This window comes from Piliocolobus tephrosceles, chromosome 1, assembly GCF_002776525.5.
Source record: "Piliocolobus tephrosceles isolate RC106 chromosome 1, ASM277652v3, whole genome shotgun sequence".
Lineage (NCBI taxonomy): Eukaryota > Metazoa > Chordata > Mammalia > Primates > Cercopithecidae > Piliocolobus > Piliocolobus tephrosceles.
In genome coordinates this window covers 62,037,826-62,054,819 of record NC_045434.1, presented here as the reverse complement: position 1 = coordinate 62,054,819, position 16,994 = coordinate 62,037,826, and the positions used below count along the sequence as shown (strand labels likewise).

The 16,994-nt window shown below is 44.5% G+C and overlaps 1 protein-coding gene across 3 annotated transcripts in view; it reads left to right on the top strand.

Moving 5' to 3' along the window:
- The first annotated feature begins 7,176 nt into the window (after window positions 1-7,176).
- DSTYK (dual serine/threonine and tyrosine protein kinase) overlaps window positions 7,177-16,994 on the top strand; it is a 71,697-nt gene continuing 61,879 nt past the window's right edge. For all 3 annotated transcript variants that reach the window (XM_023186867.1, XM_023186868.1, XM_023186866.1), the window contains exon 1: window positions 7,177-7,625. In XM_023186867.1, coding sequence (XP_023042635.1) covers window positions 7,361-7,625 — 265 coding nt within the window. In that variant the 5' untranslated portion in view covers window positions 7,177-7,360. The remainder of the gene's footprint in view (window positions 7,626-16,994) is intronic.

Sequence of the window (16,994 nt, the reverse complement as noted above, 5' to 3'; positions counted from 1 at the left end):
ATATGTAGATATATATATAGAGAGAGTATACTCTGTTTCAGGCATTGGGCTTGGCATATGTGGATAGATACAGACTAAGCTGGATGGAATGTTTCAGAAATTGGGCTTCAGAATCTTCTAGAGAACCTCTATTAAGATAATATTGAGAAGCCTGGGCTGCATAGTGAGACTCTACAAAAAAAAAAAAAAAAAAAAAAAAACTAGCCGGACATGGTGGTCCCAGCTACTCAGGAGGCTTAGGTGGGAGAACCACTTGACCCCCTGTAGTTGAGGCTGCAGTGAGCTGAGATTGTGCCACTTCATCCCCAGCCTGGGCAACAGAGAGAGAGACCCCATCTCAAAATAATAATAAATAAATAAATAAATAAATAAATAAATAACATTGACATAGAAAAGAGTACTGGTAGCTGTTAATCTATCCATCTTTATCCACCTAGGATCAGCCCAGGGATAAGAATATAACCAATTATAAGGTGTTATTCCAGGTAGGTAGGGAAATAAACCAAATATGGGTTCCACTGAACTGTCAGATAACATAATGGAGAAAGGATCACAGCCATTTAGACTTAGAAAAGCAATAATGAGGACAGGCGCAGTGGCTCACGCCTGTAATCCCAGCACTTTGGGAGGCCGAGGCAGGTGGATCACTTGAGGTCAGGAGTTCGAGACCAGCCTGACCAACATGAAGAAACCCCGTCTCCACTAAAAATACAAAATTACCTGGGCATGGTGGCACATGCCTGTAATCCCAGCTACTCGGGAGGCTGAGGCAGGAGAATCACTTGAACCTGGGTGGAGGTTGCAGTGAGTCGAGATTGCACCATTGCACTCCAGCCTGGGTAACAAGAGTGAAACTCCATCTCAAAATAATAATAATAATAGTAATAATTAGCCAGGCGTGGTGGTGGGCTCTTGTAATCCCAGCTACTTGGGAGGCTAAGGCAGGAGAATCCCTTCAACCCAGGAAGCGGAGATTGCAGTAAACTGAGATTACGCCATTGCACTCCAACCTGGGTGACAAGAGCGAAATTCCATCTCAAAAAAGAAAAGAAAAAGAAAAGCAATGCCGATCTACTATCTTACTGATGAAAAATGAATTGTGGAAAAACTATATTCAGGGCTTCTGGAAAACTTTGGATCGGTTACTCTAAAACATTTCTGGAAAACCTTGTTCTTCTACTTGGCAGTAAAACAAAGATGATCTCTGCTTAGAGTTCTACCAAATTCCCTTTGATTGTTTCCCCCAAATGCTCTACATCCTGACAGCCAGGCATGGCACTGATGAAATATTCAGCATTGTAATGATATTTGATGTATAATTAAATAGCATTTAGCAATTCAATTTTATAGACTTTAAATCTTCAAGTTAATAAACCTTCATGTAGAGAATCTCATAAACAAAATATTCTTGGAAATGCTATCCTCCTTGTAAAAATACATAATCCTGAATGTGAGTAGTTACTACAGACAGAAAACATTTCCTAAGCATGTCTGTGTGCCAGGTAAGGTGCTAACGGCTTTACACATTATGTCATTTAATCGTCATAACCCTGTGAGGTGGGTATTAGTTCTTCTCTACAGATGAAGTGAATGAGGCTCTAAGTAATTTGCTTACGATCATGAAATAAGTAAGCAGCACTGCCAGGACTGGAAACTCGGGTTAGATTCTCTCTATTCCCTTGCTTTTCCCTAAATTTTTACAGTATTTCTTTTCTTTTTTCTTTTTCTTTTCTTTTCTTTTTTTTTTTTTTTTTGAGACATGGTCTCACTCTCTTGCCCAGGTTGCAGTGCAGTGGCATGATCATGGCTCACTGCAGCCTCAACTTCCCCAGGCTCAGGTGATCCTCCCACCTCAGCCTCCCAAGTAGCTGGGACTACAGGCCTGTGCCACCACACCTGGCTAATTTTTAAATTTTTTGTAGAGATGGAGTTTCACCATGGTCTTGCCCAGGCTGGTCTCCAACTCCTGGGGTCAAGCAATCCACCTGTCTCGGGCTCTCAAAGTGCTGGGATTTACAGGCATGAGCCATCACAGCTGGCTGATTTCCATTTCAAAGCACTTTCACTTACCTCCAACCTGGGAGGTGGAGGTTGCAGTAAGCCGAGATTGCGCCATTGCACTCCAGCCTGGGAGACAGAGGGCAAGACCCTGTCTCAAAAATAAATAGATATATAAAATTAAAAAAAAATAAGATAGGTCAGGCGTGGTGGCTCACGCCTGTAATCTCTACACTTTGGGAGGCCGAGGCAGGTGGATCACCTGAGGTCAGGAGTTTGAGACCGGCCTGGCCAACATGATGAAACTCCGTCTCTACTAAAAATACAAAAAATGAGCTGGGCGTGGTGGTGCATGCCTGTAATCCCAGCAACTCAGGAGGCTGAGGCAGGAGAACTGCTTGCACTCAGGAGGCAGAGGTTGCAGTGAGCCGAGATCGTGCCACTGCACTCCACCCTGGGCAACAAGAGCAAAACTATGAAATGGAATGGAATGGAATGGAATGGAATGGAATGGAATGGAATGGAATGAATAAAATAAAATAAAATAAAATAAAATAAAATAAAATAAAATAAAATAAAATAAAATAAATGCAGAATCCCAAGCACCACCCTAGATTTACTGAATCAGAAGTGCATTTTAACAAGATCTCCACATGATTCGTGTGCACACTGAAGTTTGAGAAGCACTGTTCTGCAACACCACCAGCAATATACACTATAGGCAGAGAAGACGGCAAGACTGTCTAGAACCAGGGATTTTCAAACATGTTCCCTTGGGAATCAGTATTGAGCTACAAGAAAGTATGTTTGGTTGTTAAATTTGATAATGGTGACTTTTCCCAATTCATAGGAAAAAAATTAGGTTAATGGGTTGTATTTTTCATCTTTTCTTCCATAATTTTTCCTCTCTTTTTTTGGAGCGAAATAGTACCTACCTGCTGGTAACTTTAGAAGATGATACTGATTGAACAAGTAGTAAAGAAATACTTATATTTCTCAATATAATTTCTCAATATAATAAAACTCAATAATATATAATTCTTTATTTTTTCCTTCAATTTGTAGATCTTTTGAATTCTTGGATTTGTGATTCTGATTTTATGTTGCATAATAGAAAATAGCCACACTTTTTCTCAGTAAACTGTTCTTAAAGCATATGGAAGAATTAAGTGTTAATGTTTTATGGTGTTCTAAAAAAAGTTCTTGATTTCCACCTACATGAACAGGAAGATCAAGGCTTCAGAGTCTCTCTAGAAATCATCAAACCAAGAGGAACTTGTAATAGAAAAGTAAAGTTAGAAAGAATATTTCTCACCTATCCTGTTTCCTCCAATGACAACATTAATGGATACCAATATAACCTACTGTTTTTTTCTGGATAGTGAAAGTTTGAGTGGTTTTACTTTCTCTTTTGTGATTTCCTGAATGTTGAAAAATGTCAGCTGGGTGTGGTGGCTCACACCTGTAATCCCAGTACTTTAGGAAGCCAAGGCAGGTGTGTATCGCTTGAGTCCAGGAGTTCGAGATCAGTCTGGACAATATGGCAAACCCCAAAACCCTGTCTCAACTTAATCAATCGATCAATCTATAGCGAACACTCATTCACTCGACAAATATCTAACGAGTACCTACTAAGTGACAGGCACTGTTCTAGGTCCTGGAGATACAGCAGTGAAACAAAACAGGCAGACAAAAATCTCGGTTCTGATGTCAGTATCTTTGGGTCTCTTTCCTCTTGGGCTGCTCATATTTCTGCATAAAGACACTTTTAGTTTTCTCTTTGGAGGGTAAGCAGCTGGTAGCCAAAGATCCAGGAACTGAATGAAGAGGGCATCCAATATCCATACATTCACTTATGTCCTTGTTTATACAGACAGCTATTTAACCCTCTCTGGAAAATAAATACTTCAGTCTTGTTTTTCGGAGGGTAGGGTGGAAGTTGAAGATGAGGAAGTGACCTTAGGATTTAACTGCTCTTAAACAACTCTACTTCCACAGTAGGCAGTGGGGGGAACTGTTGCCACCAGTTTCTAAGACTTAGGGGATCCTTCAATAGATATCAGGTGGGATCTCAACTTTACTACTTTGGGTCTAGGATTCAGGTTTCTTAGTTAAAACTTGCCCATTTGCTTTCCATCTTCCACTTTCTTTTTTGCTGCCGACTCCTCTCATTATTCTGGCTTTGTGCCTGAAAAAAATCCCATTACTGTCATTTTAATGGTGTCATAGAAGAGAACAAAAGTAGATCTGTGTGTTCATCTTCATTAATTGTTTAACTCTCAACACTTTCAGGAAATACTTTTCTTTGTTTTTTGAGACAAGAGTCTGACTCTGTTGCCCAGGCTGGAGTGCAGTGTCATGATCTCGGCTCACTGCAACCTCCGCCTCCCGGGTTCAAGCAATTGTCCTGCCTCACCTTCCCGAGGAGCTGGGATTACAGGTGTCTGCCACTACGCCTGGCTAATTTTTGTATTTTTAGTAGAGATGGGGGTTTCACCATGCTGGCCAGGCTGGTCTCGAACTCCCCATCTCAGGCAATCTGCCTGCCTCAGCCTCCCAAAGTGCTGGGATTACAGGCGTGAGCCACTGTGCGTGGCTAGGAAATATTTTTCTTTTGTTTGTTTTTTTGTTTTTTTGAGACACAGTCTCGCTCTGTCGCCAGGCTGGAGTACCATGGCGTGATCTCAGCTCACTGCAACCTCTGCCTCCCAGGTCCAAGCAATTCTCCTGCCTCAGCCTCCCGAGTAGCTGGGACAACAGGCATGTGCCATCACATCCAGCTAATTTTTGTATTTTTAGTAGAGACAGAGTTTCACCATGTTGGCCAGGATGGTCTCAAACTCTTGATCTCATGATCCGCCCGCCTTGGCCTCCCAAAGTGCTGGGTTTACAGGTGTGAGCCACTGTGCCCAGCCAGGAAATACTTTTCTATACCAACTTAAACCCTCTCTTCTTACCATTCAAAACTTTATTTTCTCCGTTTGTCCTTTGAATTGGATATTTGAAGAAAATATGTATTTTAATTGGTAAGTTATTATGATTTACGAAGGGCTCACTGTCACTTGCATCCTTTAAGATTTTAAATAGCAAAAAATTATTGCTTTTCTCAACAGATCAAAAATGGGGATGAGATATACTTATACATATTCAAAATGATGTACATAGAAGATTAGTTATTGCAGTATTGTTTATAATACCAAAAGATTGCAAAAAACCTAAAGGTCTGCCAATAGAGGACTTGTTAAATAAAACATGCCAATTTATGTTACACAGTTAAAAAGAATGAAACAGACCTTTATGTTTTGGTGCAGAGGTCTGCAAGGCCATAATGAAGTATGTATTACATATGCTATCATTTGTATTTAAAATATATACATACACATACATATATATAGGATCTATCTATATATGATTTATATCTACAACAGTGGTTGCCTCCTGAGAGGGGAACTAGGTGACTGGGAAATGAACAGAAAAACTAAGGAAGACTTAGTTTTTCCTTGTATATCCTTTGCACCATTTGAATTTTATACTACATTCTTGTATTACTTATTTTGAAAATAAATGTAAGGTACTAAGGAATAGTTTTTAAAAGGGTAGGCTTTGTGATATTTACCTGAAATAATGCCCTCTCTGATTACTTCCACCTATCCAAATTTTGCCTCTTCTTCAAGACAGATTCCTTTTCTGGATAACTCCAGCTCGAGTGCTCTTATCTGACCTCCTGTGCTAGAAATTACTCTGTGTGGCAAATCATTACACATTGCTTTCTTACAGCTCTTCTATTTTAAAAAATAGTATCTATTTTGCATTAAACTTCCCATTTTTAATTTTCATTTCTGTTTTACTGAACCTTTTGGAGATTGCATGAGGAATACAATCTTGCAAAAGAAGAATGGCTGATGGAGAATGTGACCAAGTAAAAGGCAGAAGGGGGAGTGGGTAAATGGGAAGGAGCATGAGGCTCCCTCCTTGCAGTCAGCCCTCACAGATATTTATCAAATACAGATTCATTGAATTAGTGATCCCGTTTTACAAAATGCTAATGCCCCTGGAAAGGTAAGGCCTTCACATTTTACAACAATTAATCCAAATATCATGACATCATTTGGCCAAGAATACCTGTGTGTTCTGAGATGAGAGGATAGGAGAAGTAAAATTTCTGAAGCAAGACTCACAAAATTTTAAAGCCAAAAGGGCTTAAAGATCTGCCATTCTAAACCCTTACTTTATAGAAGATGAAACAGGGTGTTGCCCGAGATCACAAGGCAAAGTATAGGGAGAGCCCAGACCCAAACTCAAATCTCCTCTTAATTTCAGTCAAGAAACTACATCATTCCAGCCTATCAGAGCAGAGGTCTGGCCTCGGTAAAAGATGGTGTCTTTCTACAGTAAGAAAGATATAGATGGGTTCTGTGCCTGGTGAAGAGGGGAGAGATAACTCAGGAAACAGAAAAGAGGTGACGTCAAGTTTTGCCCCCTTTGTAATTGTGTCCAGGAGTCCGTGACTGTGTGTGTCAATAGAAGTCTTCCATATTAGCAGAAGCCAAGTTAAGATAATCAGAAATAGTTTGGAAGGCCACAAACCTCAACTTCCCCTTACCTAGCCCAGTCTCCTTACTTGAGGAACCAACTGAAGTTCAGCTTACAGCTCTTGTTGATCCTTTCACACCCTTCCTTTCTAAGTCTGGAGAAGGAAAGTTGGAAAAGGGGAACACAATACAAACATGAGAGATTTCCCTATTTCCAGGGTACTTTCAGCCGATTCCCCAGTATCAACTGTATTCGAAACACGAGAGAGCCACTTAGGGTAGCCATGGAGATATGACTGTCCTCGGTCTTGTTTCCTTCCTTTTCTCTGCTATTAACATCTTTCGCTACGATTTCGGTAAGGCACCCCACTTCTGCTGGCGCTCAGGTTCTGCAGCTCCTCTCTCCCCTCAGGGACGCTGAGTGGGGATTGGGAACACTTTTTAAAATGAGGAGAGCGCGAAAACATAAGAACGAGTGAGGATTTTCTCCAAAAGGGATCAGTACCATCCACAGCCTCCCCTTCTCCAGCCTTGAGGTTTTGGCGTTTGGTCCCAGCCTGGACTACAAGTCCCAAGAGACCCTGCGGCGAGGGTGTCCTCCAGCGATCCTTCCCTCACGCTTCTGGGTAGTGGAGAGAAAGGTTCCGACAGCGGCGCACTGCGGCTTGGTTTGTTTGCTACGGCAGCGACGGAGGTTGGGAGCCTGGCTGACTGCAAGCGGGGGTGTCAAGAGGCGGATTCCTCCTCCCTTCGGCACTTGGGGGGCGGGGAGGAGGGAGGCCGGGCCAGCGGCCGGGGACCGAGCCGCAAAGACAGAGCGGACAGAGGCGATGGAGGGCAACGAGGTACCATGGGGTAGCGAGCCCGTTTCGGGTCCCGGCCCCGGCCCCGGCGGAATGATCCGCGAGCTGTGCCGGGGCTTCGGCCGCTACCGCCGCTACCTGGGACGGCTGCGACAGAACCTGCGCGAGACACAGAAGTTCTTCCGCGACATTAAGTGCTCCCACAACCACACTTGTCCCTCCTCCCCCATGGGCGGCGGCGGGGCCGAGCGCGGCCCTGCAGGCGATGTCGCCGAAACCGGGCTGCAGGCGGGTAAGGAGGGCAGCCCGGAGGGAGAGAGGGCAGTAGAGGCAAATCGGAGGGCGGACCGCACCCCTGCCCTGCAAAACAAGCCCGAGAAGAGGCAGGCGGAAAAGGGCAGTCGTGCAGTGTGGCCGGGTCCCTGGGCCTGAGCCGGCTGGATCCGGGATGCCTTGGGAGGGCATCCTCTGAGGAGGGGAGGAGGGGGCCCGCTGAGGGCCCGGCTGGGGGACCGGGAGCCAGGGGCAACCAAGGGCCGGAGTTCCCGGAGCAGGACCCCGGGGACCGGGGTGTGCGCTGACGGGACTGGGCTGGGCCGGCGTTCGGAAAGGGTACCAGTTAATCCGAGGAGTGGGGAAAGTTGCTCTGAGTTGGAGGCGGGCGGGTGCGCAGTTGTGGGTCAGAGCCCCAGTTTAGGGATGGAGCAGAGGCGGCAGGGTGTCCCGGGAGTCCGAGGAGGCCATGGGACTGTAGTCGGGTGTGTGGGTTTGATGATGTATGTGAAATGTGTTCACACCAATCATGCGGCAGCTCTGTGAAGAGGGGACATTCTCTAAATAGGGTTGGGGGTGGAAATCATATCTGATGGGTGCCAGGGAATTGCCAGAGATGTTGCTCCAGCTATGGTGAAGAAGAGAGGGGAGGGATCGTTTTGGTCCTGAGCCAATGGAGAACTAGCTACTCTTGTTCTTGCATGATTCTTTCTAGGATGTGCCAAAGGCCCCCAAACACTTAAAATCGTGCATGGTCTTTAATCTTTCCTAACGTCTTGCTTCCTTTTAAACTGCTGTTGGTGGGGAACTGGAGGATTTGTTAACTACTGCGTCTAATTAGGAAATAACTTTAGATCGGAAGGGAGAAGGGACTGGCATTCCATGTAGATAGATCTCTTGGGGACAAAACAGGAAAGAAGTCTGTGGGTTTAATTTAGTGATTCTCAAACGAAAGTGTGCATTAAACTCACCCCAGGGGCGTATTAAGAATGCCATGTCTCATGCTCTAGCTCATTAATTCCGATTGAATAGGTGTGGAAAGTGGGTCCTAAAAATCTAATTTAACATGAAAAGAACCTGGAGAGGACGGGCGCGGTGGCTTACGTCTGTAATCCCAGCACTTTGGGAGGTAGAGGCGAGCGGATCACTTGAGGTCAGGAATTGGAGACCAGCCTGGCCAACATGGTGAAACCCTGTGTCTACCAAACAAACAAACAAACAAACAAACAAAAACTAGCCAGGTGTGGTGGGTGGCGCCTGTAATCTCAGCCACTGGGGAGGCTGAGGCAGGAGAATCGCTTGAAACCAGGAGACGGAGGTGCAGTGAGCCGAGATTGTGCCACTGCACTCCACCCTGTGCGACAGAGTGAGATTCCGTCTCAAAAAATAAAATAATAGTAGTAATTATAAAAGACACTGGGGAATGTGAGGCAGGTGGTCTGTTAAAATACCTTCAGAACCATGAATTTAGATACAGCAGATTTGAACACGAGGCTCAGAACTGGATGAATTGTTCTGACTTTGGGTGTTAGCTCTTATATTCCCAAAGTTTTGCACTTAATGTCCTACATCGGACTGGGAATCCACAAATGGTGATAAAAATAAGATACTAAGATTATGACAGGGCTTTAAATGATACTATTCCATTTAGTTGGTTTGGATCGGAATTTAAAAAGCCTTATTTTATCTTGTAGCATAAAAGGAGGGGGATTACTAATTTTTCTGAAGTTGTTTTGACATCTTATGCCCGGAAATAACGCTGTCCTGGAATGGACTTGTAGAGAGAACTGGTATCTGTGAGGCTACCAGAAAACAGCTGATGAGAAGGGCTAATGTTTTCTGAGACGATCCCCAGAATGTGTACTTTCACCCGCACCCATAACAGTGCTTTCCAGAGGTGTCCCCTGCTGGAAAGTTTCTCTCACAGCTTATCTTAAAAAGCCCTTTATTGCTGTTTTTATTTTAAAACAACTATTTATTTTAGACTTGGCTTCTAAAACAAAGAGAATCGATTAACCTCAGAGAGATGGAGGTTTTCAAGGCACTTTGGTTGGCTCTTGTTTTTATTCTTTAAAAAACAACTTAAGACATACAAATATAACTTTGCATTTCGCCTCATTAGCTTTTCCAGTTGACTGCATCATGAACTAATCTTTGCGTATTTAACTCTTCACCGTGTGGAGTCTGTCCATCCCAAATAAAAACCTGGAAGTGTGCAGATGGCAGGACTGGGAGCAATTTGGTTTTGTTCCATAAAATGCTTCTCTTCCTTTCAGCATGGAGTGTTTGGGGGTAAAAATGCACCAAGGAAAGTTAGTGAGGGGACACTTACTATGTATATTTTAGGGATGCATTTTCCTAGCTATTTAGGTGGTCATGTCAGAAAGTAGAAACCACTCCTAAAAAGACAACTAGTTGTTGTTCTGTCATTTATAGGCCATCTTTGTAAGGTCAAGTTCATTCAGAGACTGTCTCAACTTTCTTTTTTAAATTTTTTTGTAAAGATGGGGTCTCGCTTTGTTGCCCAGGCTGTTCAGAAACTCATGGCCTCAAACGATCCTTCCACCTCAACCTCCCAAGGTGCTGGAATTACAGTAATCAGCCACCACACCCATTCCTCAGCTTTCTTTTATGAATGTTAGTCTCTGATTAATAGGAACTTGGATGTTGAAGGAACACTCAATTCTGTTATTTATTTATTTTTTATTATACTTTAAGTTCTAGGGTACATGTGCATAACGTGCAGGTTTGTTACATATGTATACATGTGCCATGTTGGTGTGCTGCACCCATTAACTCGTCATTTACATTAGGTATATCTCCTAATGCTATCCCTCCCCCTTCCCCCCACCCCACAGCAGGTCCCATTGTGTGATGTTCCCCTTCCTGTGTCCAAGAGGAACACTCAATTCTTACCCAAACAAACCTGTAGGTTTTAAACATTATTTCAGAATGGAAGTGTGCCTCTAGGTTGATGTAGTATGGTATTTGAGCAACTGAAAGAATATCAAGAATTAACTCTCAATTTGAAATTATTGTACTAAAAGGATGGTAACAATAGTAAAACAATTTTCATGTCTATTTATATACCATTTGTAATGCCATATGATACCAAAAATTTTTATTGTCTCACTTTCACCCACAAAAGAGAGTAAAGGACCCAAAATAATATTTTCCTCTAAAATTTTATAGTTCTGAATTCACTGGGGTCAGTGTAGAGGATATGTAAAGTATATGGTATTTTAGAAGTTAAAAAGTAAGGCCAGTTGTGGTGGCTCACACCTGTAATCCCAGCACTTTGGGAGGCCAAGGTGGGTAGATCACCTGAGGTCAGGAGTTCAAGCCCAGCCTGGCCAACATGGCGAAACCCCATGTCTACTAAAAATACAAAAATTAGCCGGGCATGGTGGCGCACACCTATAATCCCAGCTACTTGGGAGGCTGAAGCAGGAGAATCGCTTAAGCCCAGGAGGCAGAGGTACAGTGAGCTGAGATTGCACCACTGCACACCGGCCTGGGCGACAGAGCGAGACTCCATCTCAGGAAGAAAAAAAAGAAAAAAAAAGTAAGTAGACTGGAACTCCAAAATGGTCTTCTGTTTTTAGAGTAGCTTGACCTATACAGAGAAAACTGAATTATAAGTAAAGTTTCCTTGATTCATTTCTTCCCCTGCTGCCCAAATCACTGGCCTTTTCACTTAGCTATAGGGCGTGAGAGCCCTTTTATCTGTTGATTTTCTTATGTCAGAGGAATCAGAAGTAATGAGATAAAGGCTTTGGGCTGGGTGTGGTGGCTCACACCTGTAATCCCAGCACTTTGGGATGCTGAGGCAGGCGGATCACCTGAGGTTGGGAGTTAGAGACCAGCCTGACCAACATGGAGAAACCTGTCTCTACTAAAAATCCAAAAAAATTAGCTGGGCATGGTGACACATGCCTGTAATCCCAGCTGCTGGGGAAGGCTGAGGCAGGAGAATCACTTGAATCTGGGAGGTGGAGGTTGTGGTGAGCCGAGATCACGCCATTGCACTCCAGCCTGGGCAACAAGAGTGAAACTCTTGTCTCTAAATAAATAAATAAATAAATAAATAAATAAATAAATAAAGGCTTTGAGCACTTCTGAGGAAAGGCAGGATGGAGTATTAAGAGTAGCAGAGGGAAAAGTATTTTTCTTTTTCTTTTTTTTTTTTTGAGACAGAGTCTCTCTGTGTTGCCCAGGCTGGAGTGCAGTGGCATGATCTTGGCTCACTGCAACCTTCGCTTCCCCTGTTCACGTGATTCTCCTGCTTCAGCCTCCTGAGTAGCTGGGACTACAGGCGCCTGCCACCAGGCCCAGCTAATTTTTTTTTCTTTTTTTTTTTGAGACGGAGTCTTGCTCTGTCGCCCAGGCTGGAGTGCAGTGGCCGGATCTCAGCTCACTGCAACCTCCGCCTCCCGGGTTCACGCCATTCTCCTGCCTCAGCCTCCCGAGTAGCTGGGACCACAGGCGCCGGCCACCTCGCCCGGCTAATTTTTTGTATTTTTAGTAGAGACGGGGTTTCACCGTGTTAGCCAGGATGGTCTCGATCTCCTGACCTCGTGATCCGCCCGTCTCGGCCTCCCAAAGTGCTGGGATTACAGGCTTGAGCCACCGGCTAATTTTTTTTTTCTTTCTATTTTTAGTAGAGGCAGGGTTTTACCATGTTGGCCAGGCTGATCTCAAACTCCTGACCTTAAGTGATCTGCCTGCCTTGGCCTCCCACAGTGCTGTGATTACAGGCGTGAGCCACTGTGCCCGGCATGGAAAAGTATTTTTCTTGTTTTATGATCCAGTAAAGTTGCTAGCTGTTGCAATTTGTCATAAGCCTCTCAATTTTAAGAAATTGGAGTGGGCCAGGCGCGGTGGCTCACGCCTTTAATTCCAGCACTTTGGGAGGCCGAGGCAGGAGGATCACCCGAGGTCGGCGGATCACCCGAGGTCAGGAGTTCTAACCAGCCTGGCCAATGTGGTGAAACCCCATCTCTACTAAAAGTACAAACATTAGCCAGGCATGATGGCACGTGCCTGTAACCCCAGCTACTCGGGAGGCTGAGGCAGGAGAATTGCTTGAATCCAGGAGGCGGAGGTTGCAGTGAGTCGAGTTTGAGCCATTGCACTCCAGCCTGGGCATCGCAGTGAGACTGTGTCTCAAAAAAAAAAAAAAAAAAAATATTTGAGTGACTTAAATATGTCTTGTTGAAATTCTGTGGTCTGTGCTGCCTTCTTTGAATCCTGGTTTCACCTCTTCCTAACCAAATGATCTTGGGCAAATCACAACTGTGCTGTGCCTTCATTTCCTCATCTGGAAATAGGGATTATAACGGTACTGATCTCTCCGGTTCTTGGGAGTAAATCTATGTGCATGTTTAGAACAGGACCTGGGCTGGACACGGTGGTGGCTCACGCCTGTAATCCCAGCACTTTGGGAGGCCAAGGAGGGCGGATCACTTGAGGTCAGGAGTTCGAGACCAGCCTGACTGACATGGTAAAACCCCATCTCTACTGAAAATACAAAAATTAGCCAGGCAGGGTGGCGGATGCCTCTTTCCCAGCTACTCAGGAGGCTGAGGCAGGAGAATCGCTTGAACCTGGGAGGCGGAGGTTGCAGTGAGTCGAGATCACCTGCTGTGCTCCAGCCTGGGCGACAGATTGAGACTCTGTTTTAAAACAACAAAAAACAAAAAACAGGCCAGGTGTGGTGGCTCACGCCTGTAATCTCAACTCTTTGGGAGGCCAAGGCGGGTGGATCACCTGAGGTCAGGAGTTTGAGACCAGCCTGACCAACAAGGAAAAACCCCTTGTCTATTAAAAATATAAAACTAGAGGCCGGGTGCCGTGGCTTAAGCCTGTAATCCCAGCACTTTGGGAGGCCGAGATGGGCGGATCACGAGGTCAGGAGATTGAGACCATCCTGGCTAACACGGTGAAACCCCGTCTCTACTAAAAAAAAAAAATCTCGCCGGGCAAGGTGGCGGGTGCCTGTAGTCCCAGCTACTCGAGAGGCCAAGACAGGAGAATAGTGTAAACCCGGGAGGTGGAGCTTGCAGTGAGCTGAGATCCAGCTACTGCACTCCAGCCCGGGGGACAGAACGTGACTCCGTCTCAAAAAAAAAAAAAAAAAAAAAAAAAAATATATATATATATATATATATATAACTCGCTGGGCATGGTGGCACATGCCTGTAAAATCCCAGCTACTTGGGAGGCTGAGGCAGGAGAATCGCTTGAACCCGGGAGGCAGAGTTTTCGGTGAGCCAAGGTTGTGCCACTGCACTCCAGCCTGGGAGGCACAGCGAGACTCTGTCTCAAAAAAAAAGAGAAAAGAACAGTGCCTGGTAAGGTGCTATGTAAGTATTAGCTATTATTCAATAAATATCTGAGTACCTGGTATGTACTGGGCAATGTGCTACGTATGGGGGATAAAGAGTCAAATAAAAAGGACCGGGCACTGTGGCTCACGCTTGTAATCCCAGCACTTTGGGAGGCCGAGGTGGGCGGATCACAAGGAGGTCAAGACCATCCTGGCTAACACAGTGAAACCCTGTCTCTACTAAAAATATAAAAACCTAGCCGGGCTTGGTGGTGGGCGCCTGTAGTCCCAGCTACTCAGCTACTCGGGAGGCTGAGGCAGGAGAATGGCGTGAACCTGGGAGGCGGAGCTTGCAGTGAGCCGAGATAGCGCCACTGCAATCCCGCCTAGGCGGAAGAGGGAGACTCTGTCTCAAAAAGAAAAAAAAGAGTCAAATAAAGATACTGGCCTTGGCCTTAGGCTAGTGAAGATAGTCTTTCCCTTCTATACTTTTAAGAAAGAAAAAATAATTATAATTATCATCAATAATCATTTATGTTGGATGATGGATTAAAAAGGTCTAAGAAGACCTGGACTTGGTCCTCTAGAGAGGTATAATCTAAACCATATACATGTGCAACACATAAAACACATACATAAAAAAGCAGAATGCTAAGGTAGGTTATAAGCCTTTTATATGAGTTATAATTCTCAGGTTTTTTATAGCTCTTTGCCTTTGGTGAGCTCACAGCTGTGTTTCTCCAACATTCTTCACCTTTTTGTCACACCTTTTAAATGTGCCAGCATTTAAAAGAAGGGGAAAAGCACTAGTGTGCTTATTTAAAATAGGCATTTTTGGCTGGTCACGGTGGCTCACTACTGTAATTCCAGCACTTTGGGAGGCTGAGGCGAGTGGATCACCTCAGGTCAGGAGCTCGAGACTAGCCTAGCCAGCATGGTGAAACATCGTCTCTACTAAAATACAAAAAGTTAGCTGGGCATGGTGGTGCGGGCCTGTAATCCCAGCTACTCAGGAGGCTGAGGCAGGAGAATCGCTTGAACCCAGGAGGCGGAGGTTGCGGTGAGCTGAGATCATGCCAGTGCACTACAACTTGGGTGACAGAGTGAGACTGTGTCTCAAGATAGATAGATAGATAGATAGATAGATAGATAAATACATAAATACATAAAATAGGCATTTTCCTAGGTCGTCTTAGACATTTGTATGATGAGAAAGTTTAAGTGGCAGAGTGACATTTGGGGAAGGGATGAAAAGTTGGGAAAGAGGAGATTCTTTAGAGCTTCATTTTATAGAGCTGTCATCTCTATGGGGCAGAGGGGTGGGGAGAAGCTGGGATTGTAGGGTGGAGCACAGTGACAGCAGTGCTGAGGCTGGGATGGGTGTGCTCTGTGGTCGTTTGCCATCATCTGTTTAAAAGAGTTGCCAGTGCATTTCAACATCTTATGCTGATCATAAGCTCAGCAAAGATAGTGCTATAGTTTTGGTTCTTACTACTTTTAATAAAAGGTAATCTAATCTAATCATTTTAAAAAAGATTAACAAAATCCCATTTTTCCAAGGATATCCAAAACTTGGTCTTTCTTTCTCAATTTTCTTCCTGCATGGAGGCAGCATACAGTGGCCAAAAGCAAGCATAGCATTTAAATGAAATCTGGGTTCCTATTCAAGTGCATTCTCTTTTTAACTGTGTGACTTGGGGCAAGTTACTTAACCTATTTGAATCTTGGGTTCTTCATATATAAAATGGGAGTAATACATAGTGCCACAGATTATATGATTCCATTGATATGAAATATCCAAAATAGGCAAATTTATAGAGATAGAAAATAGATTAGTGGTTGCCAAGAGATGTGGGGAGAAGAAAATGAGCAAATAAGGGGTGACTGCTAATGGGTATGGGATTTTTCTGGGGGGAGATGAGAAAGCTCTGGAATTAAATAGGGGTGATACTTGTACAACTTTGTGAACATACTAAAAGCCACTGAATTGTACACTTAAAAAGGGTGAATTATATCTCAATAAATAAATAAAATGGGAGTGATAACACCTGCCTTACAAAGTTGTTGTGACATTTGAAGATAATATACCTTAAAGCACAGGCATATAATTAGTGCTAAATATATGTGGCTGGCTGTTTGGTGTGTGTGTGTGTGTGTGTGTGTGTATGGTGAGCATTGATTTAGAAAGTTAGAACATGCGGTTGGCAGAAGAGTGAGAGGAACAGAAAGATGGAATGTGGGACAGAACAATTTTGAGCTAGAGGCAGATTTAGGCCCGAGTGTCTAGGCTGCCAGTCCAATTCTGCTTCTGCGGCTCTTCCTTTGTTCTTTTCTGATCTGACTATGGGAATACAAAATGCACCCTGGCAGTAGAGAGACTCTGTTACAAATGAGTCATCACCCAGGCTCCACAGCTTGTACGGAACCGTCATTTACTTAGTGGGAGACTATCTGATTGAATAAGTATAATGTGGCACTACCTACTCAGGCTCTTATTCTAGTTTCCACTCCCTGACATTTAGGGCATCAGACCCCTTGTTGCTGATCTTGCTATCTCCTGCTCCCTGGGAGGAAATGGCCTCCCCAACCACAGTGGCTGTTTGCACCCTTTCCCTTTTTAGCCTTTCTCCTTCCGAATCTTCCTTTCCTGGGGTAATCTGTTTCCCATGGTACAGGTCTGCCTGCTGTTTTGTTGTTGTTGTTTTTGAGACAGAGTCTCGCTCTGTTGCCCAGGCTGGAATGCAGTGGCACAATCTCAACTCACTGCAACCTCTGCCTCCTGGGTTCAAGCAGTTCTCCTGTCTCAGCCTCCCAAGTAGTTGGGACTACAGGTGCACACCACCATGCCCGGATAATTTTTGTATTTTTAGTAGAGACAGGGTTTCATCATATTAGTCAGGCTGCTGGAACTCCTGACCTCAGGTGATCCTCCCACCTCAGCCTGCCAAAGCACTGCGATTACACCCGTGAGCCTCCTTGCCCAGCTGGTCAGCCTGCTATTAAAAAGGGTTGGGAAATTCTGTCCCCTTCCCTTCCCCTCCCCCTCCCCTCCCCTCCCCC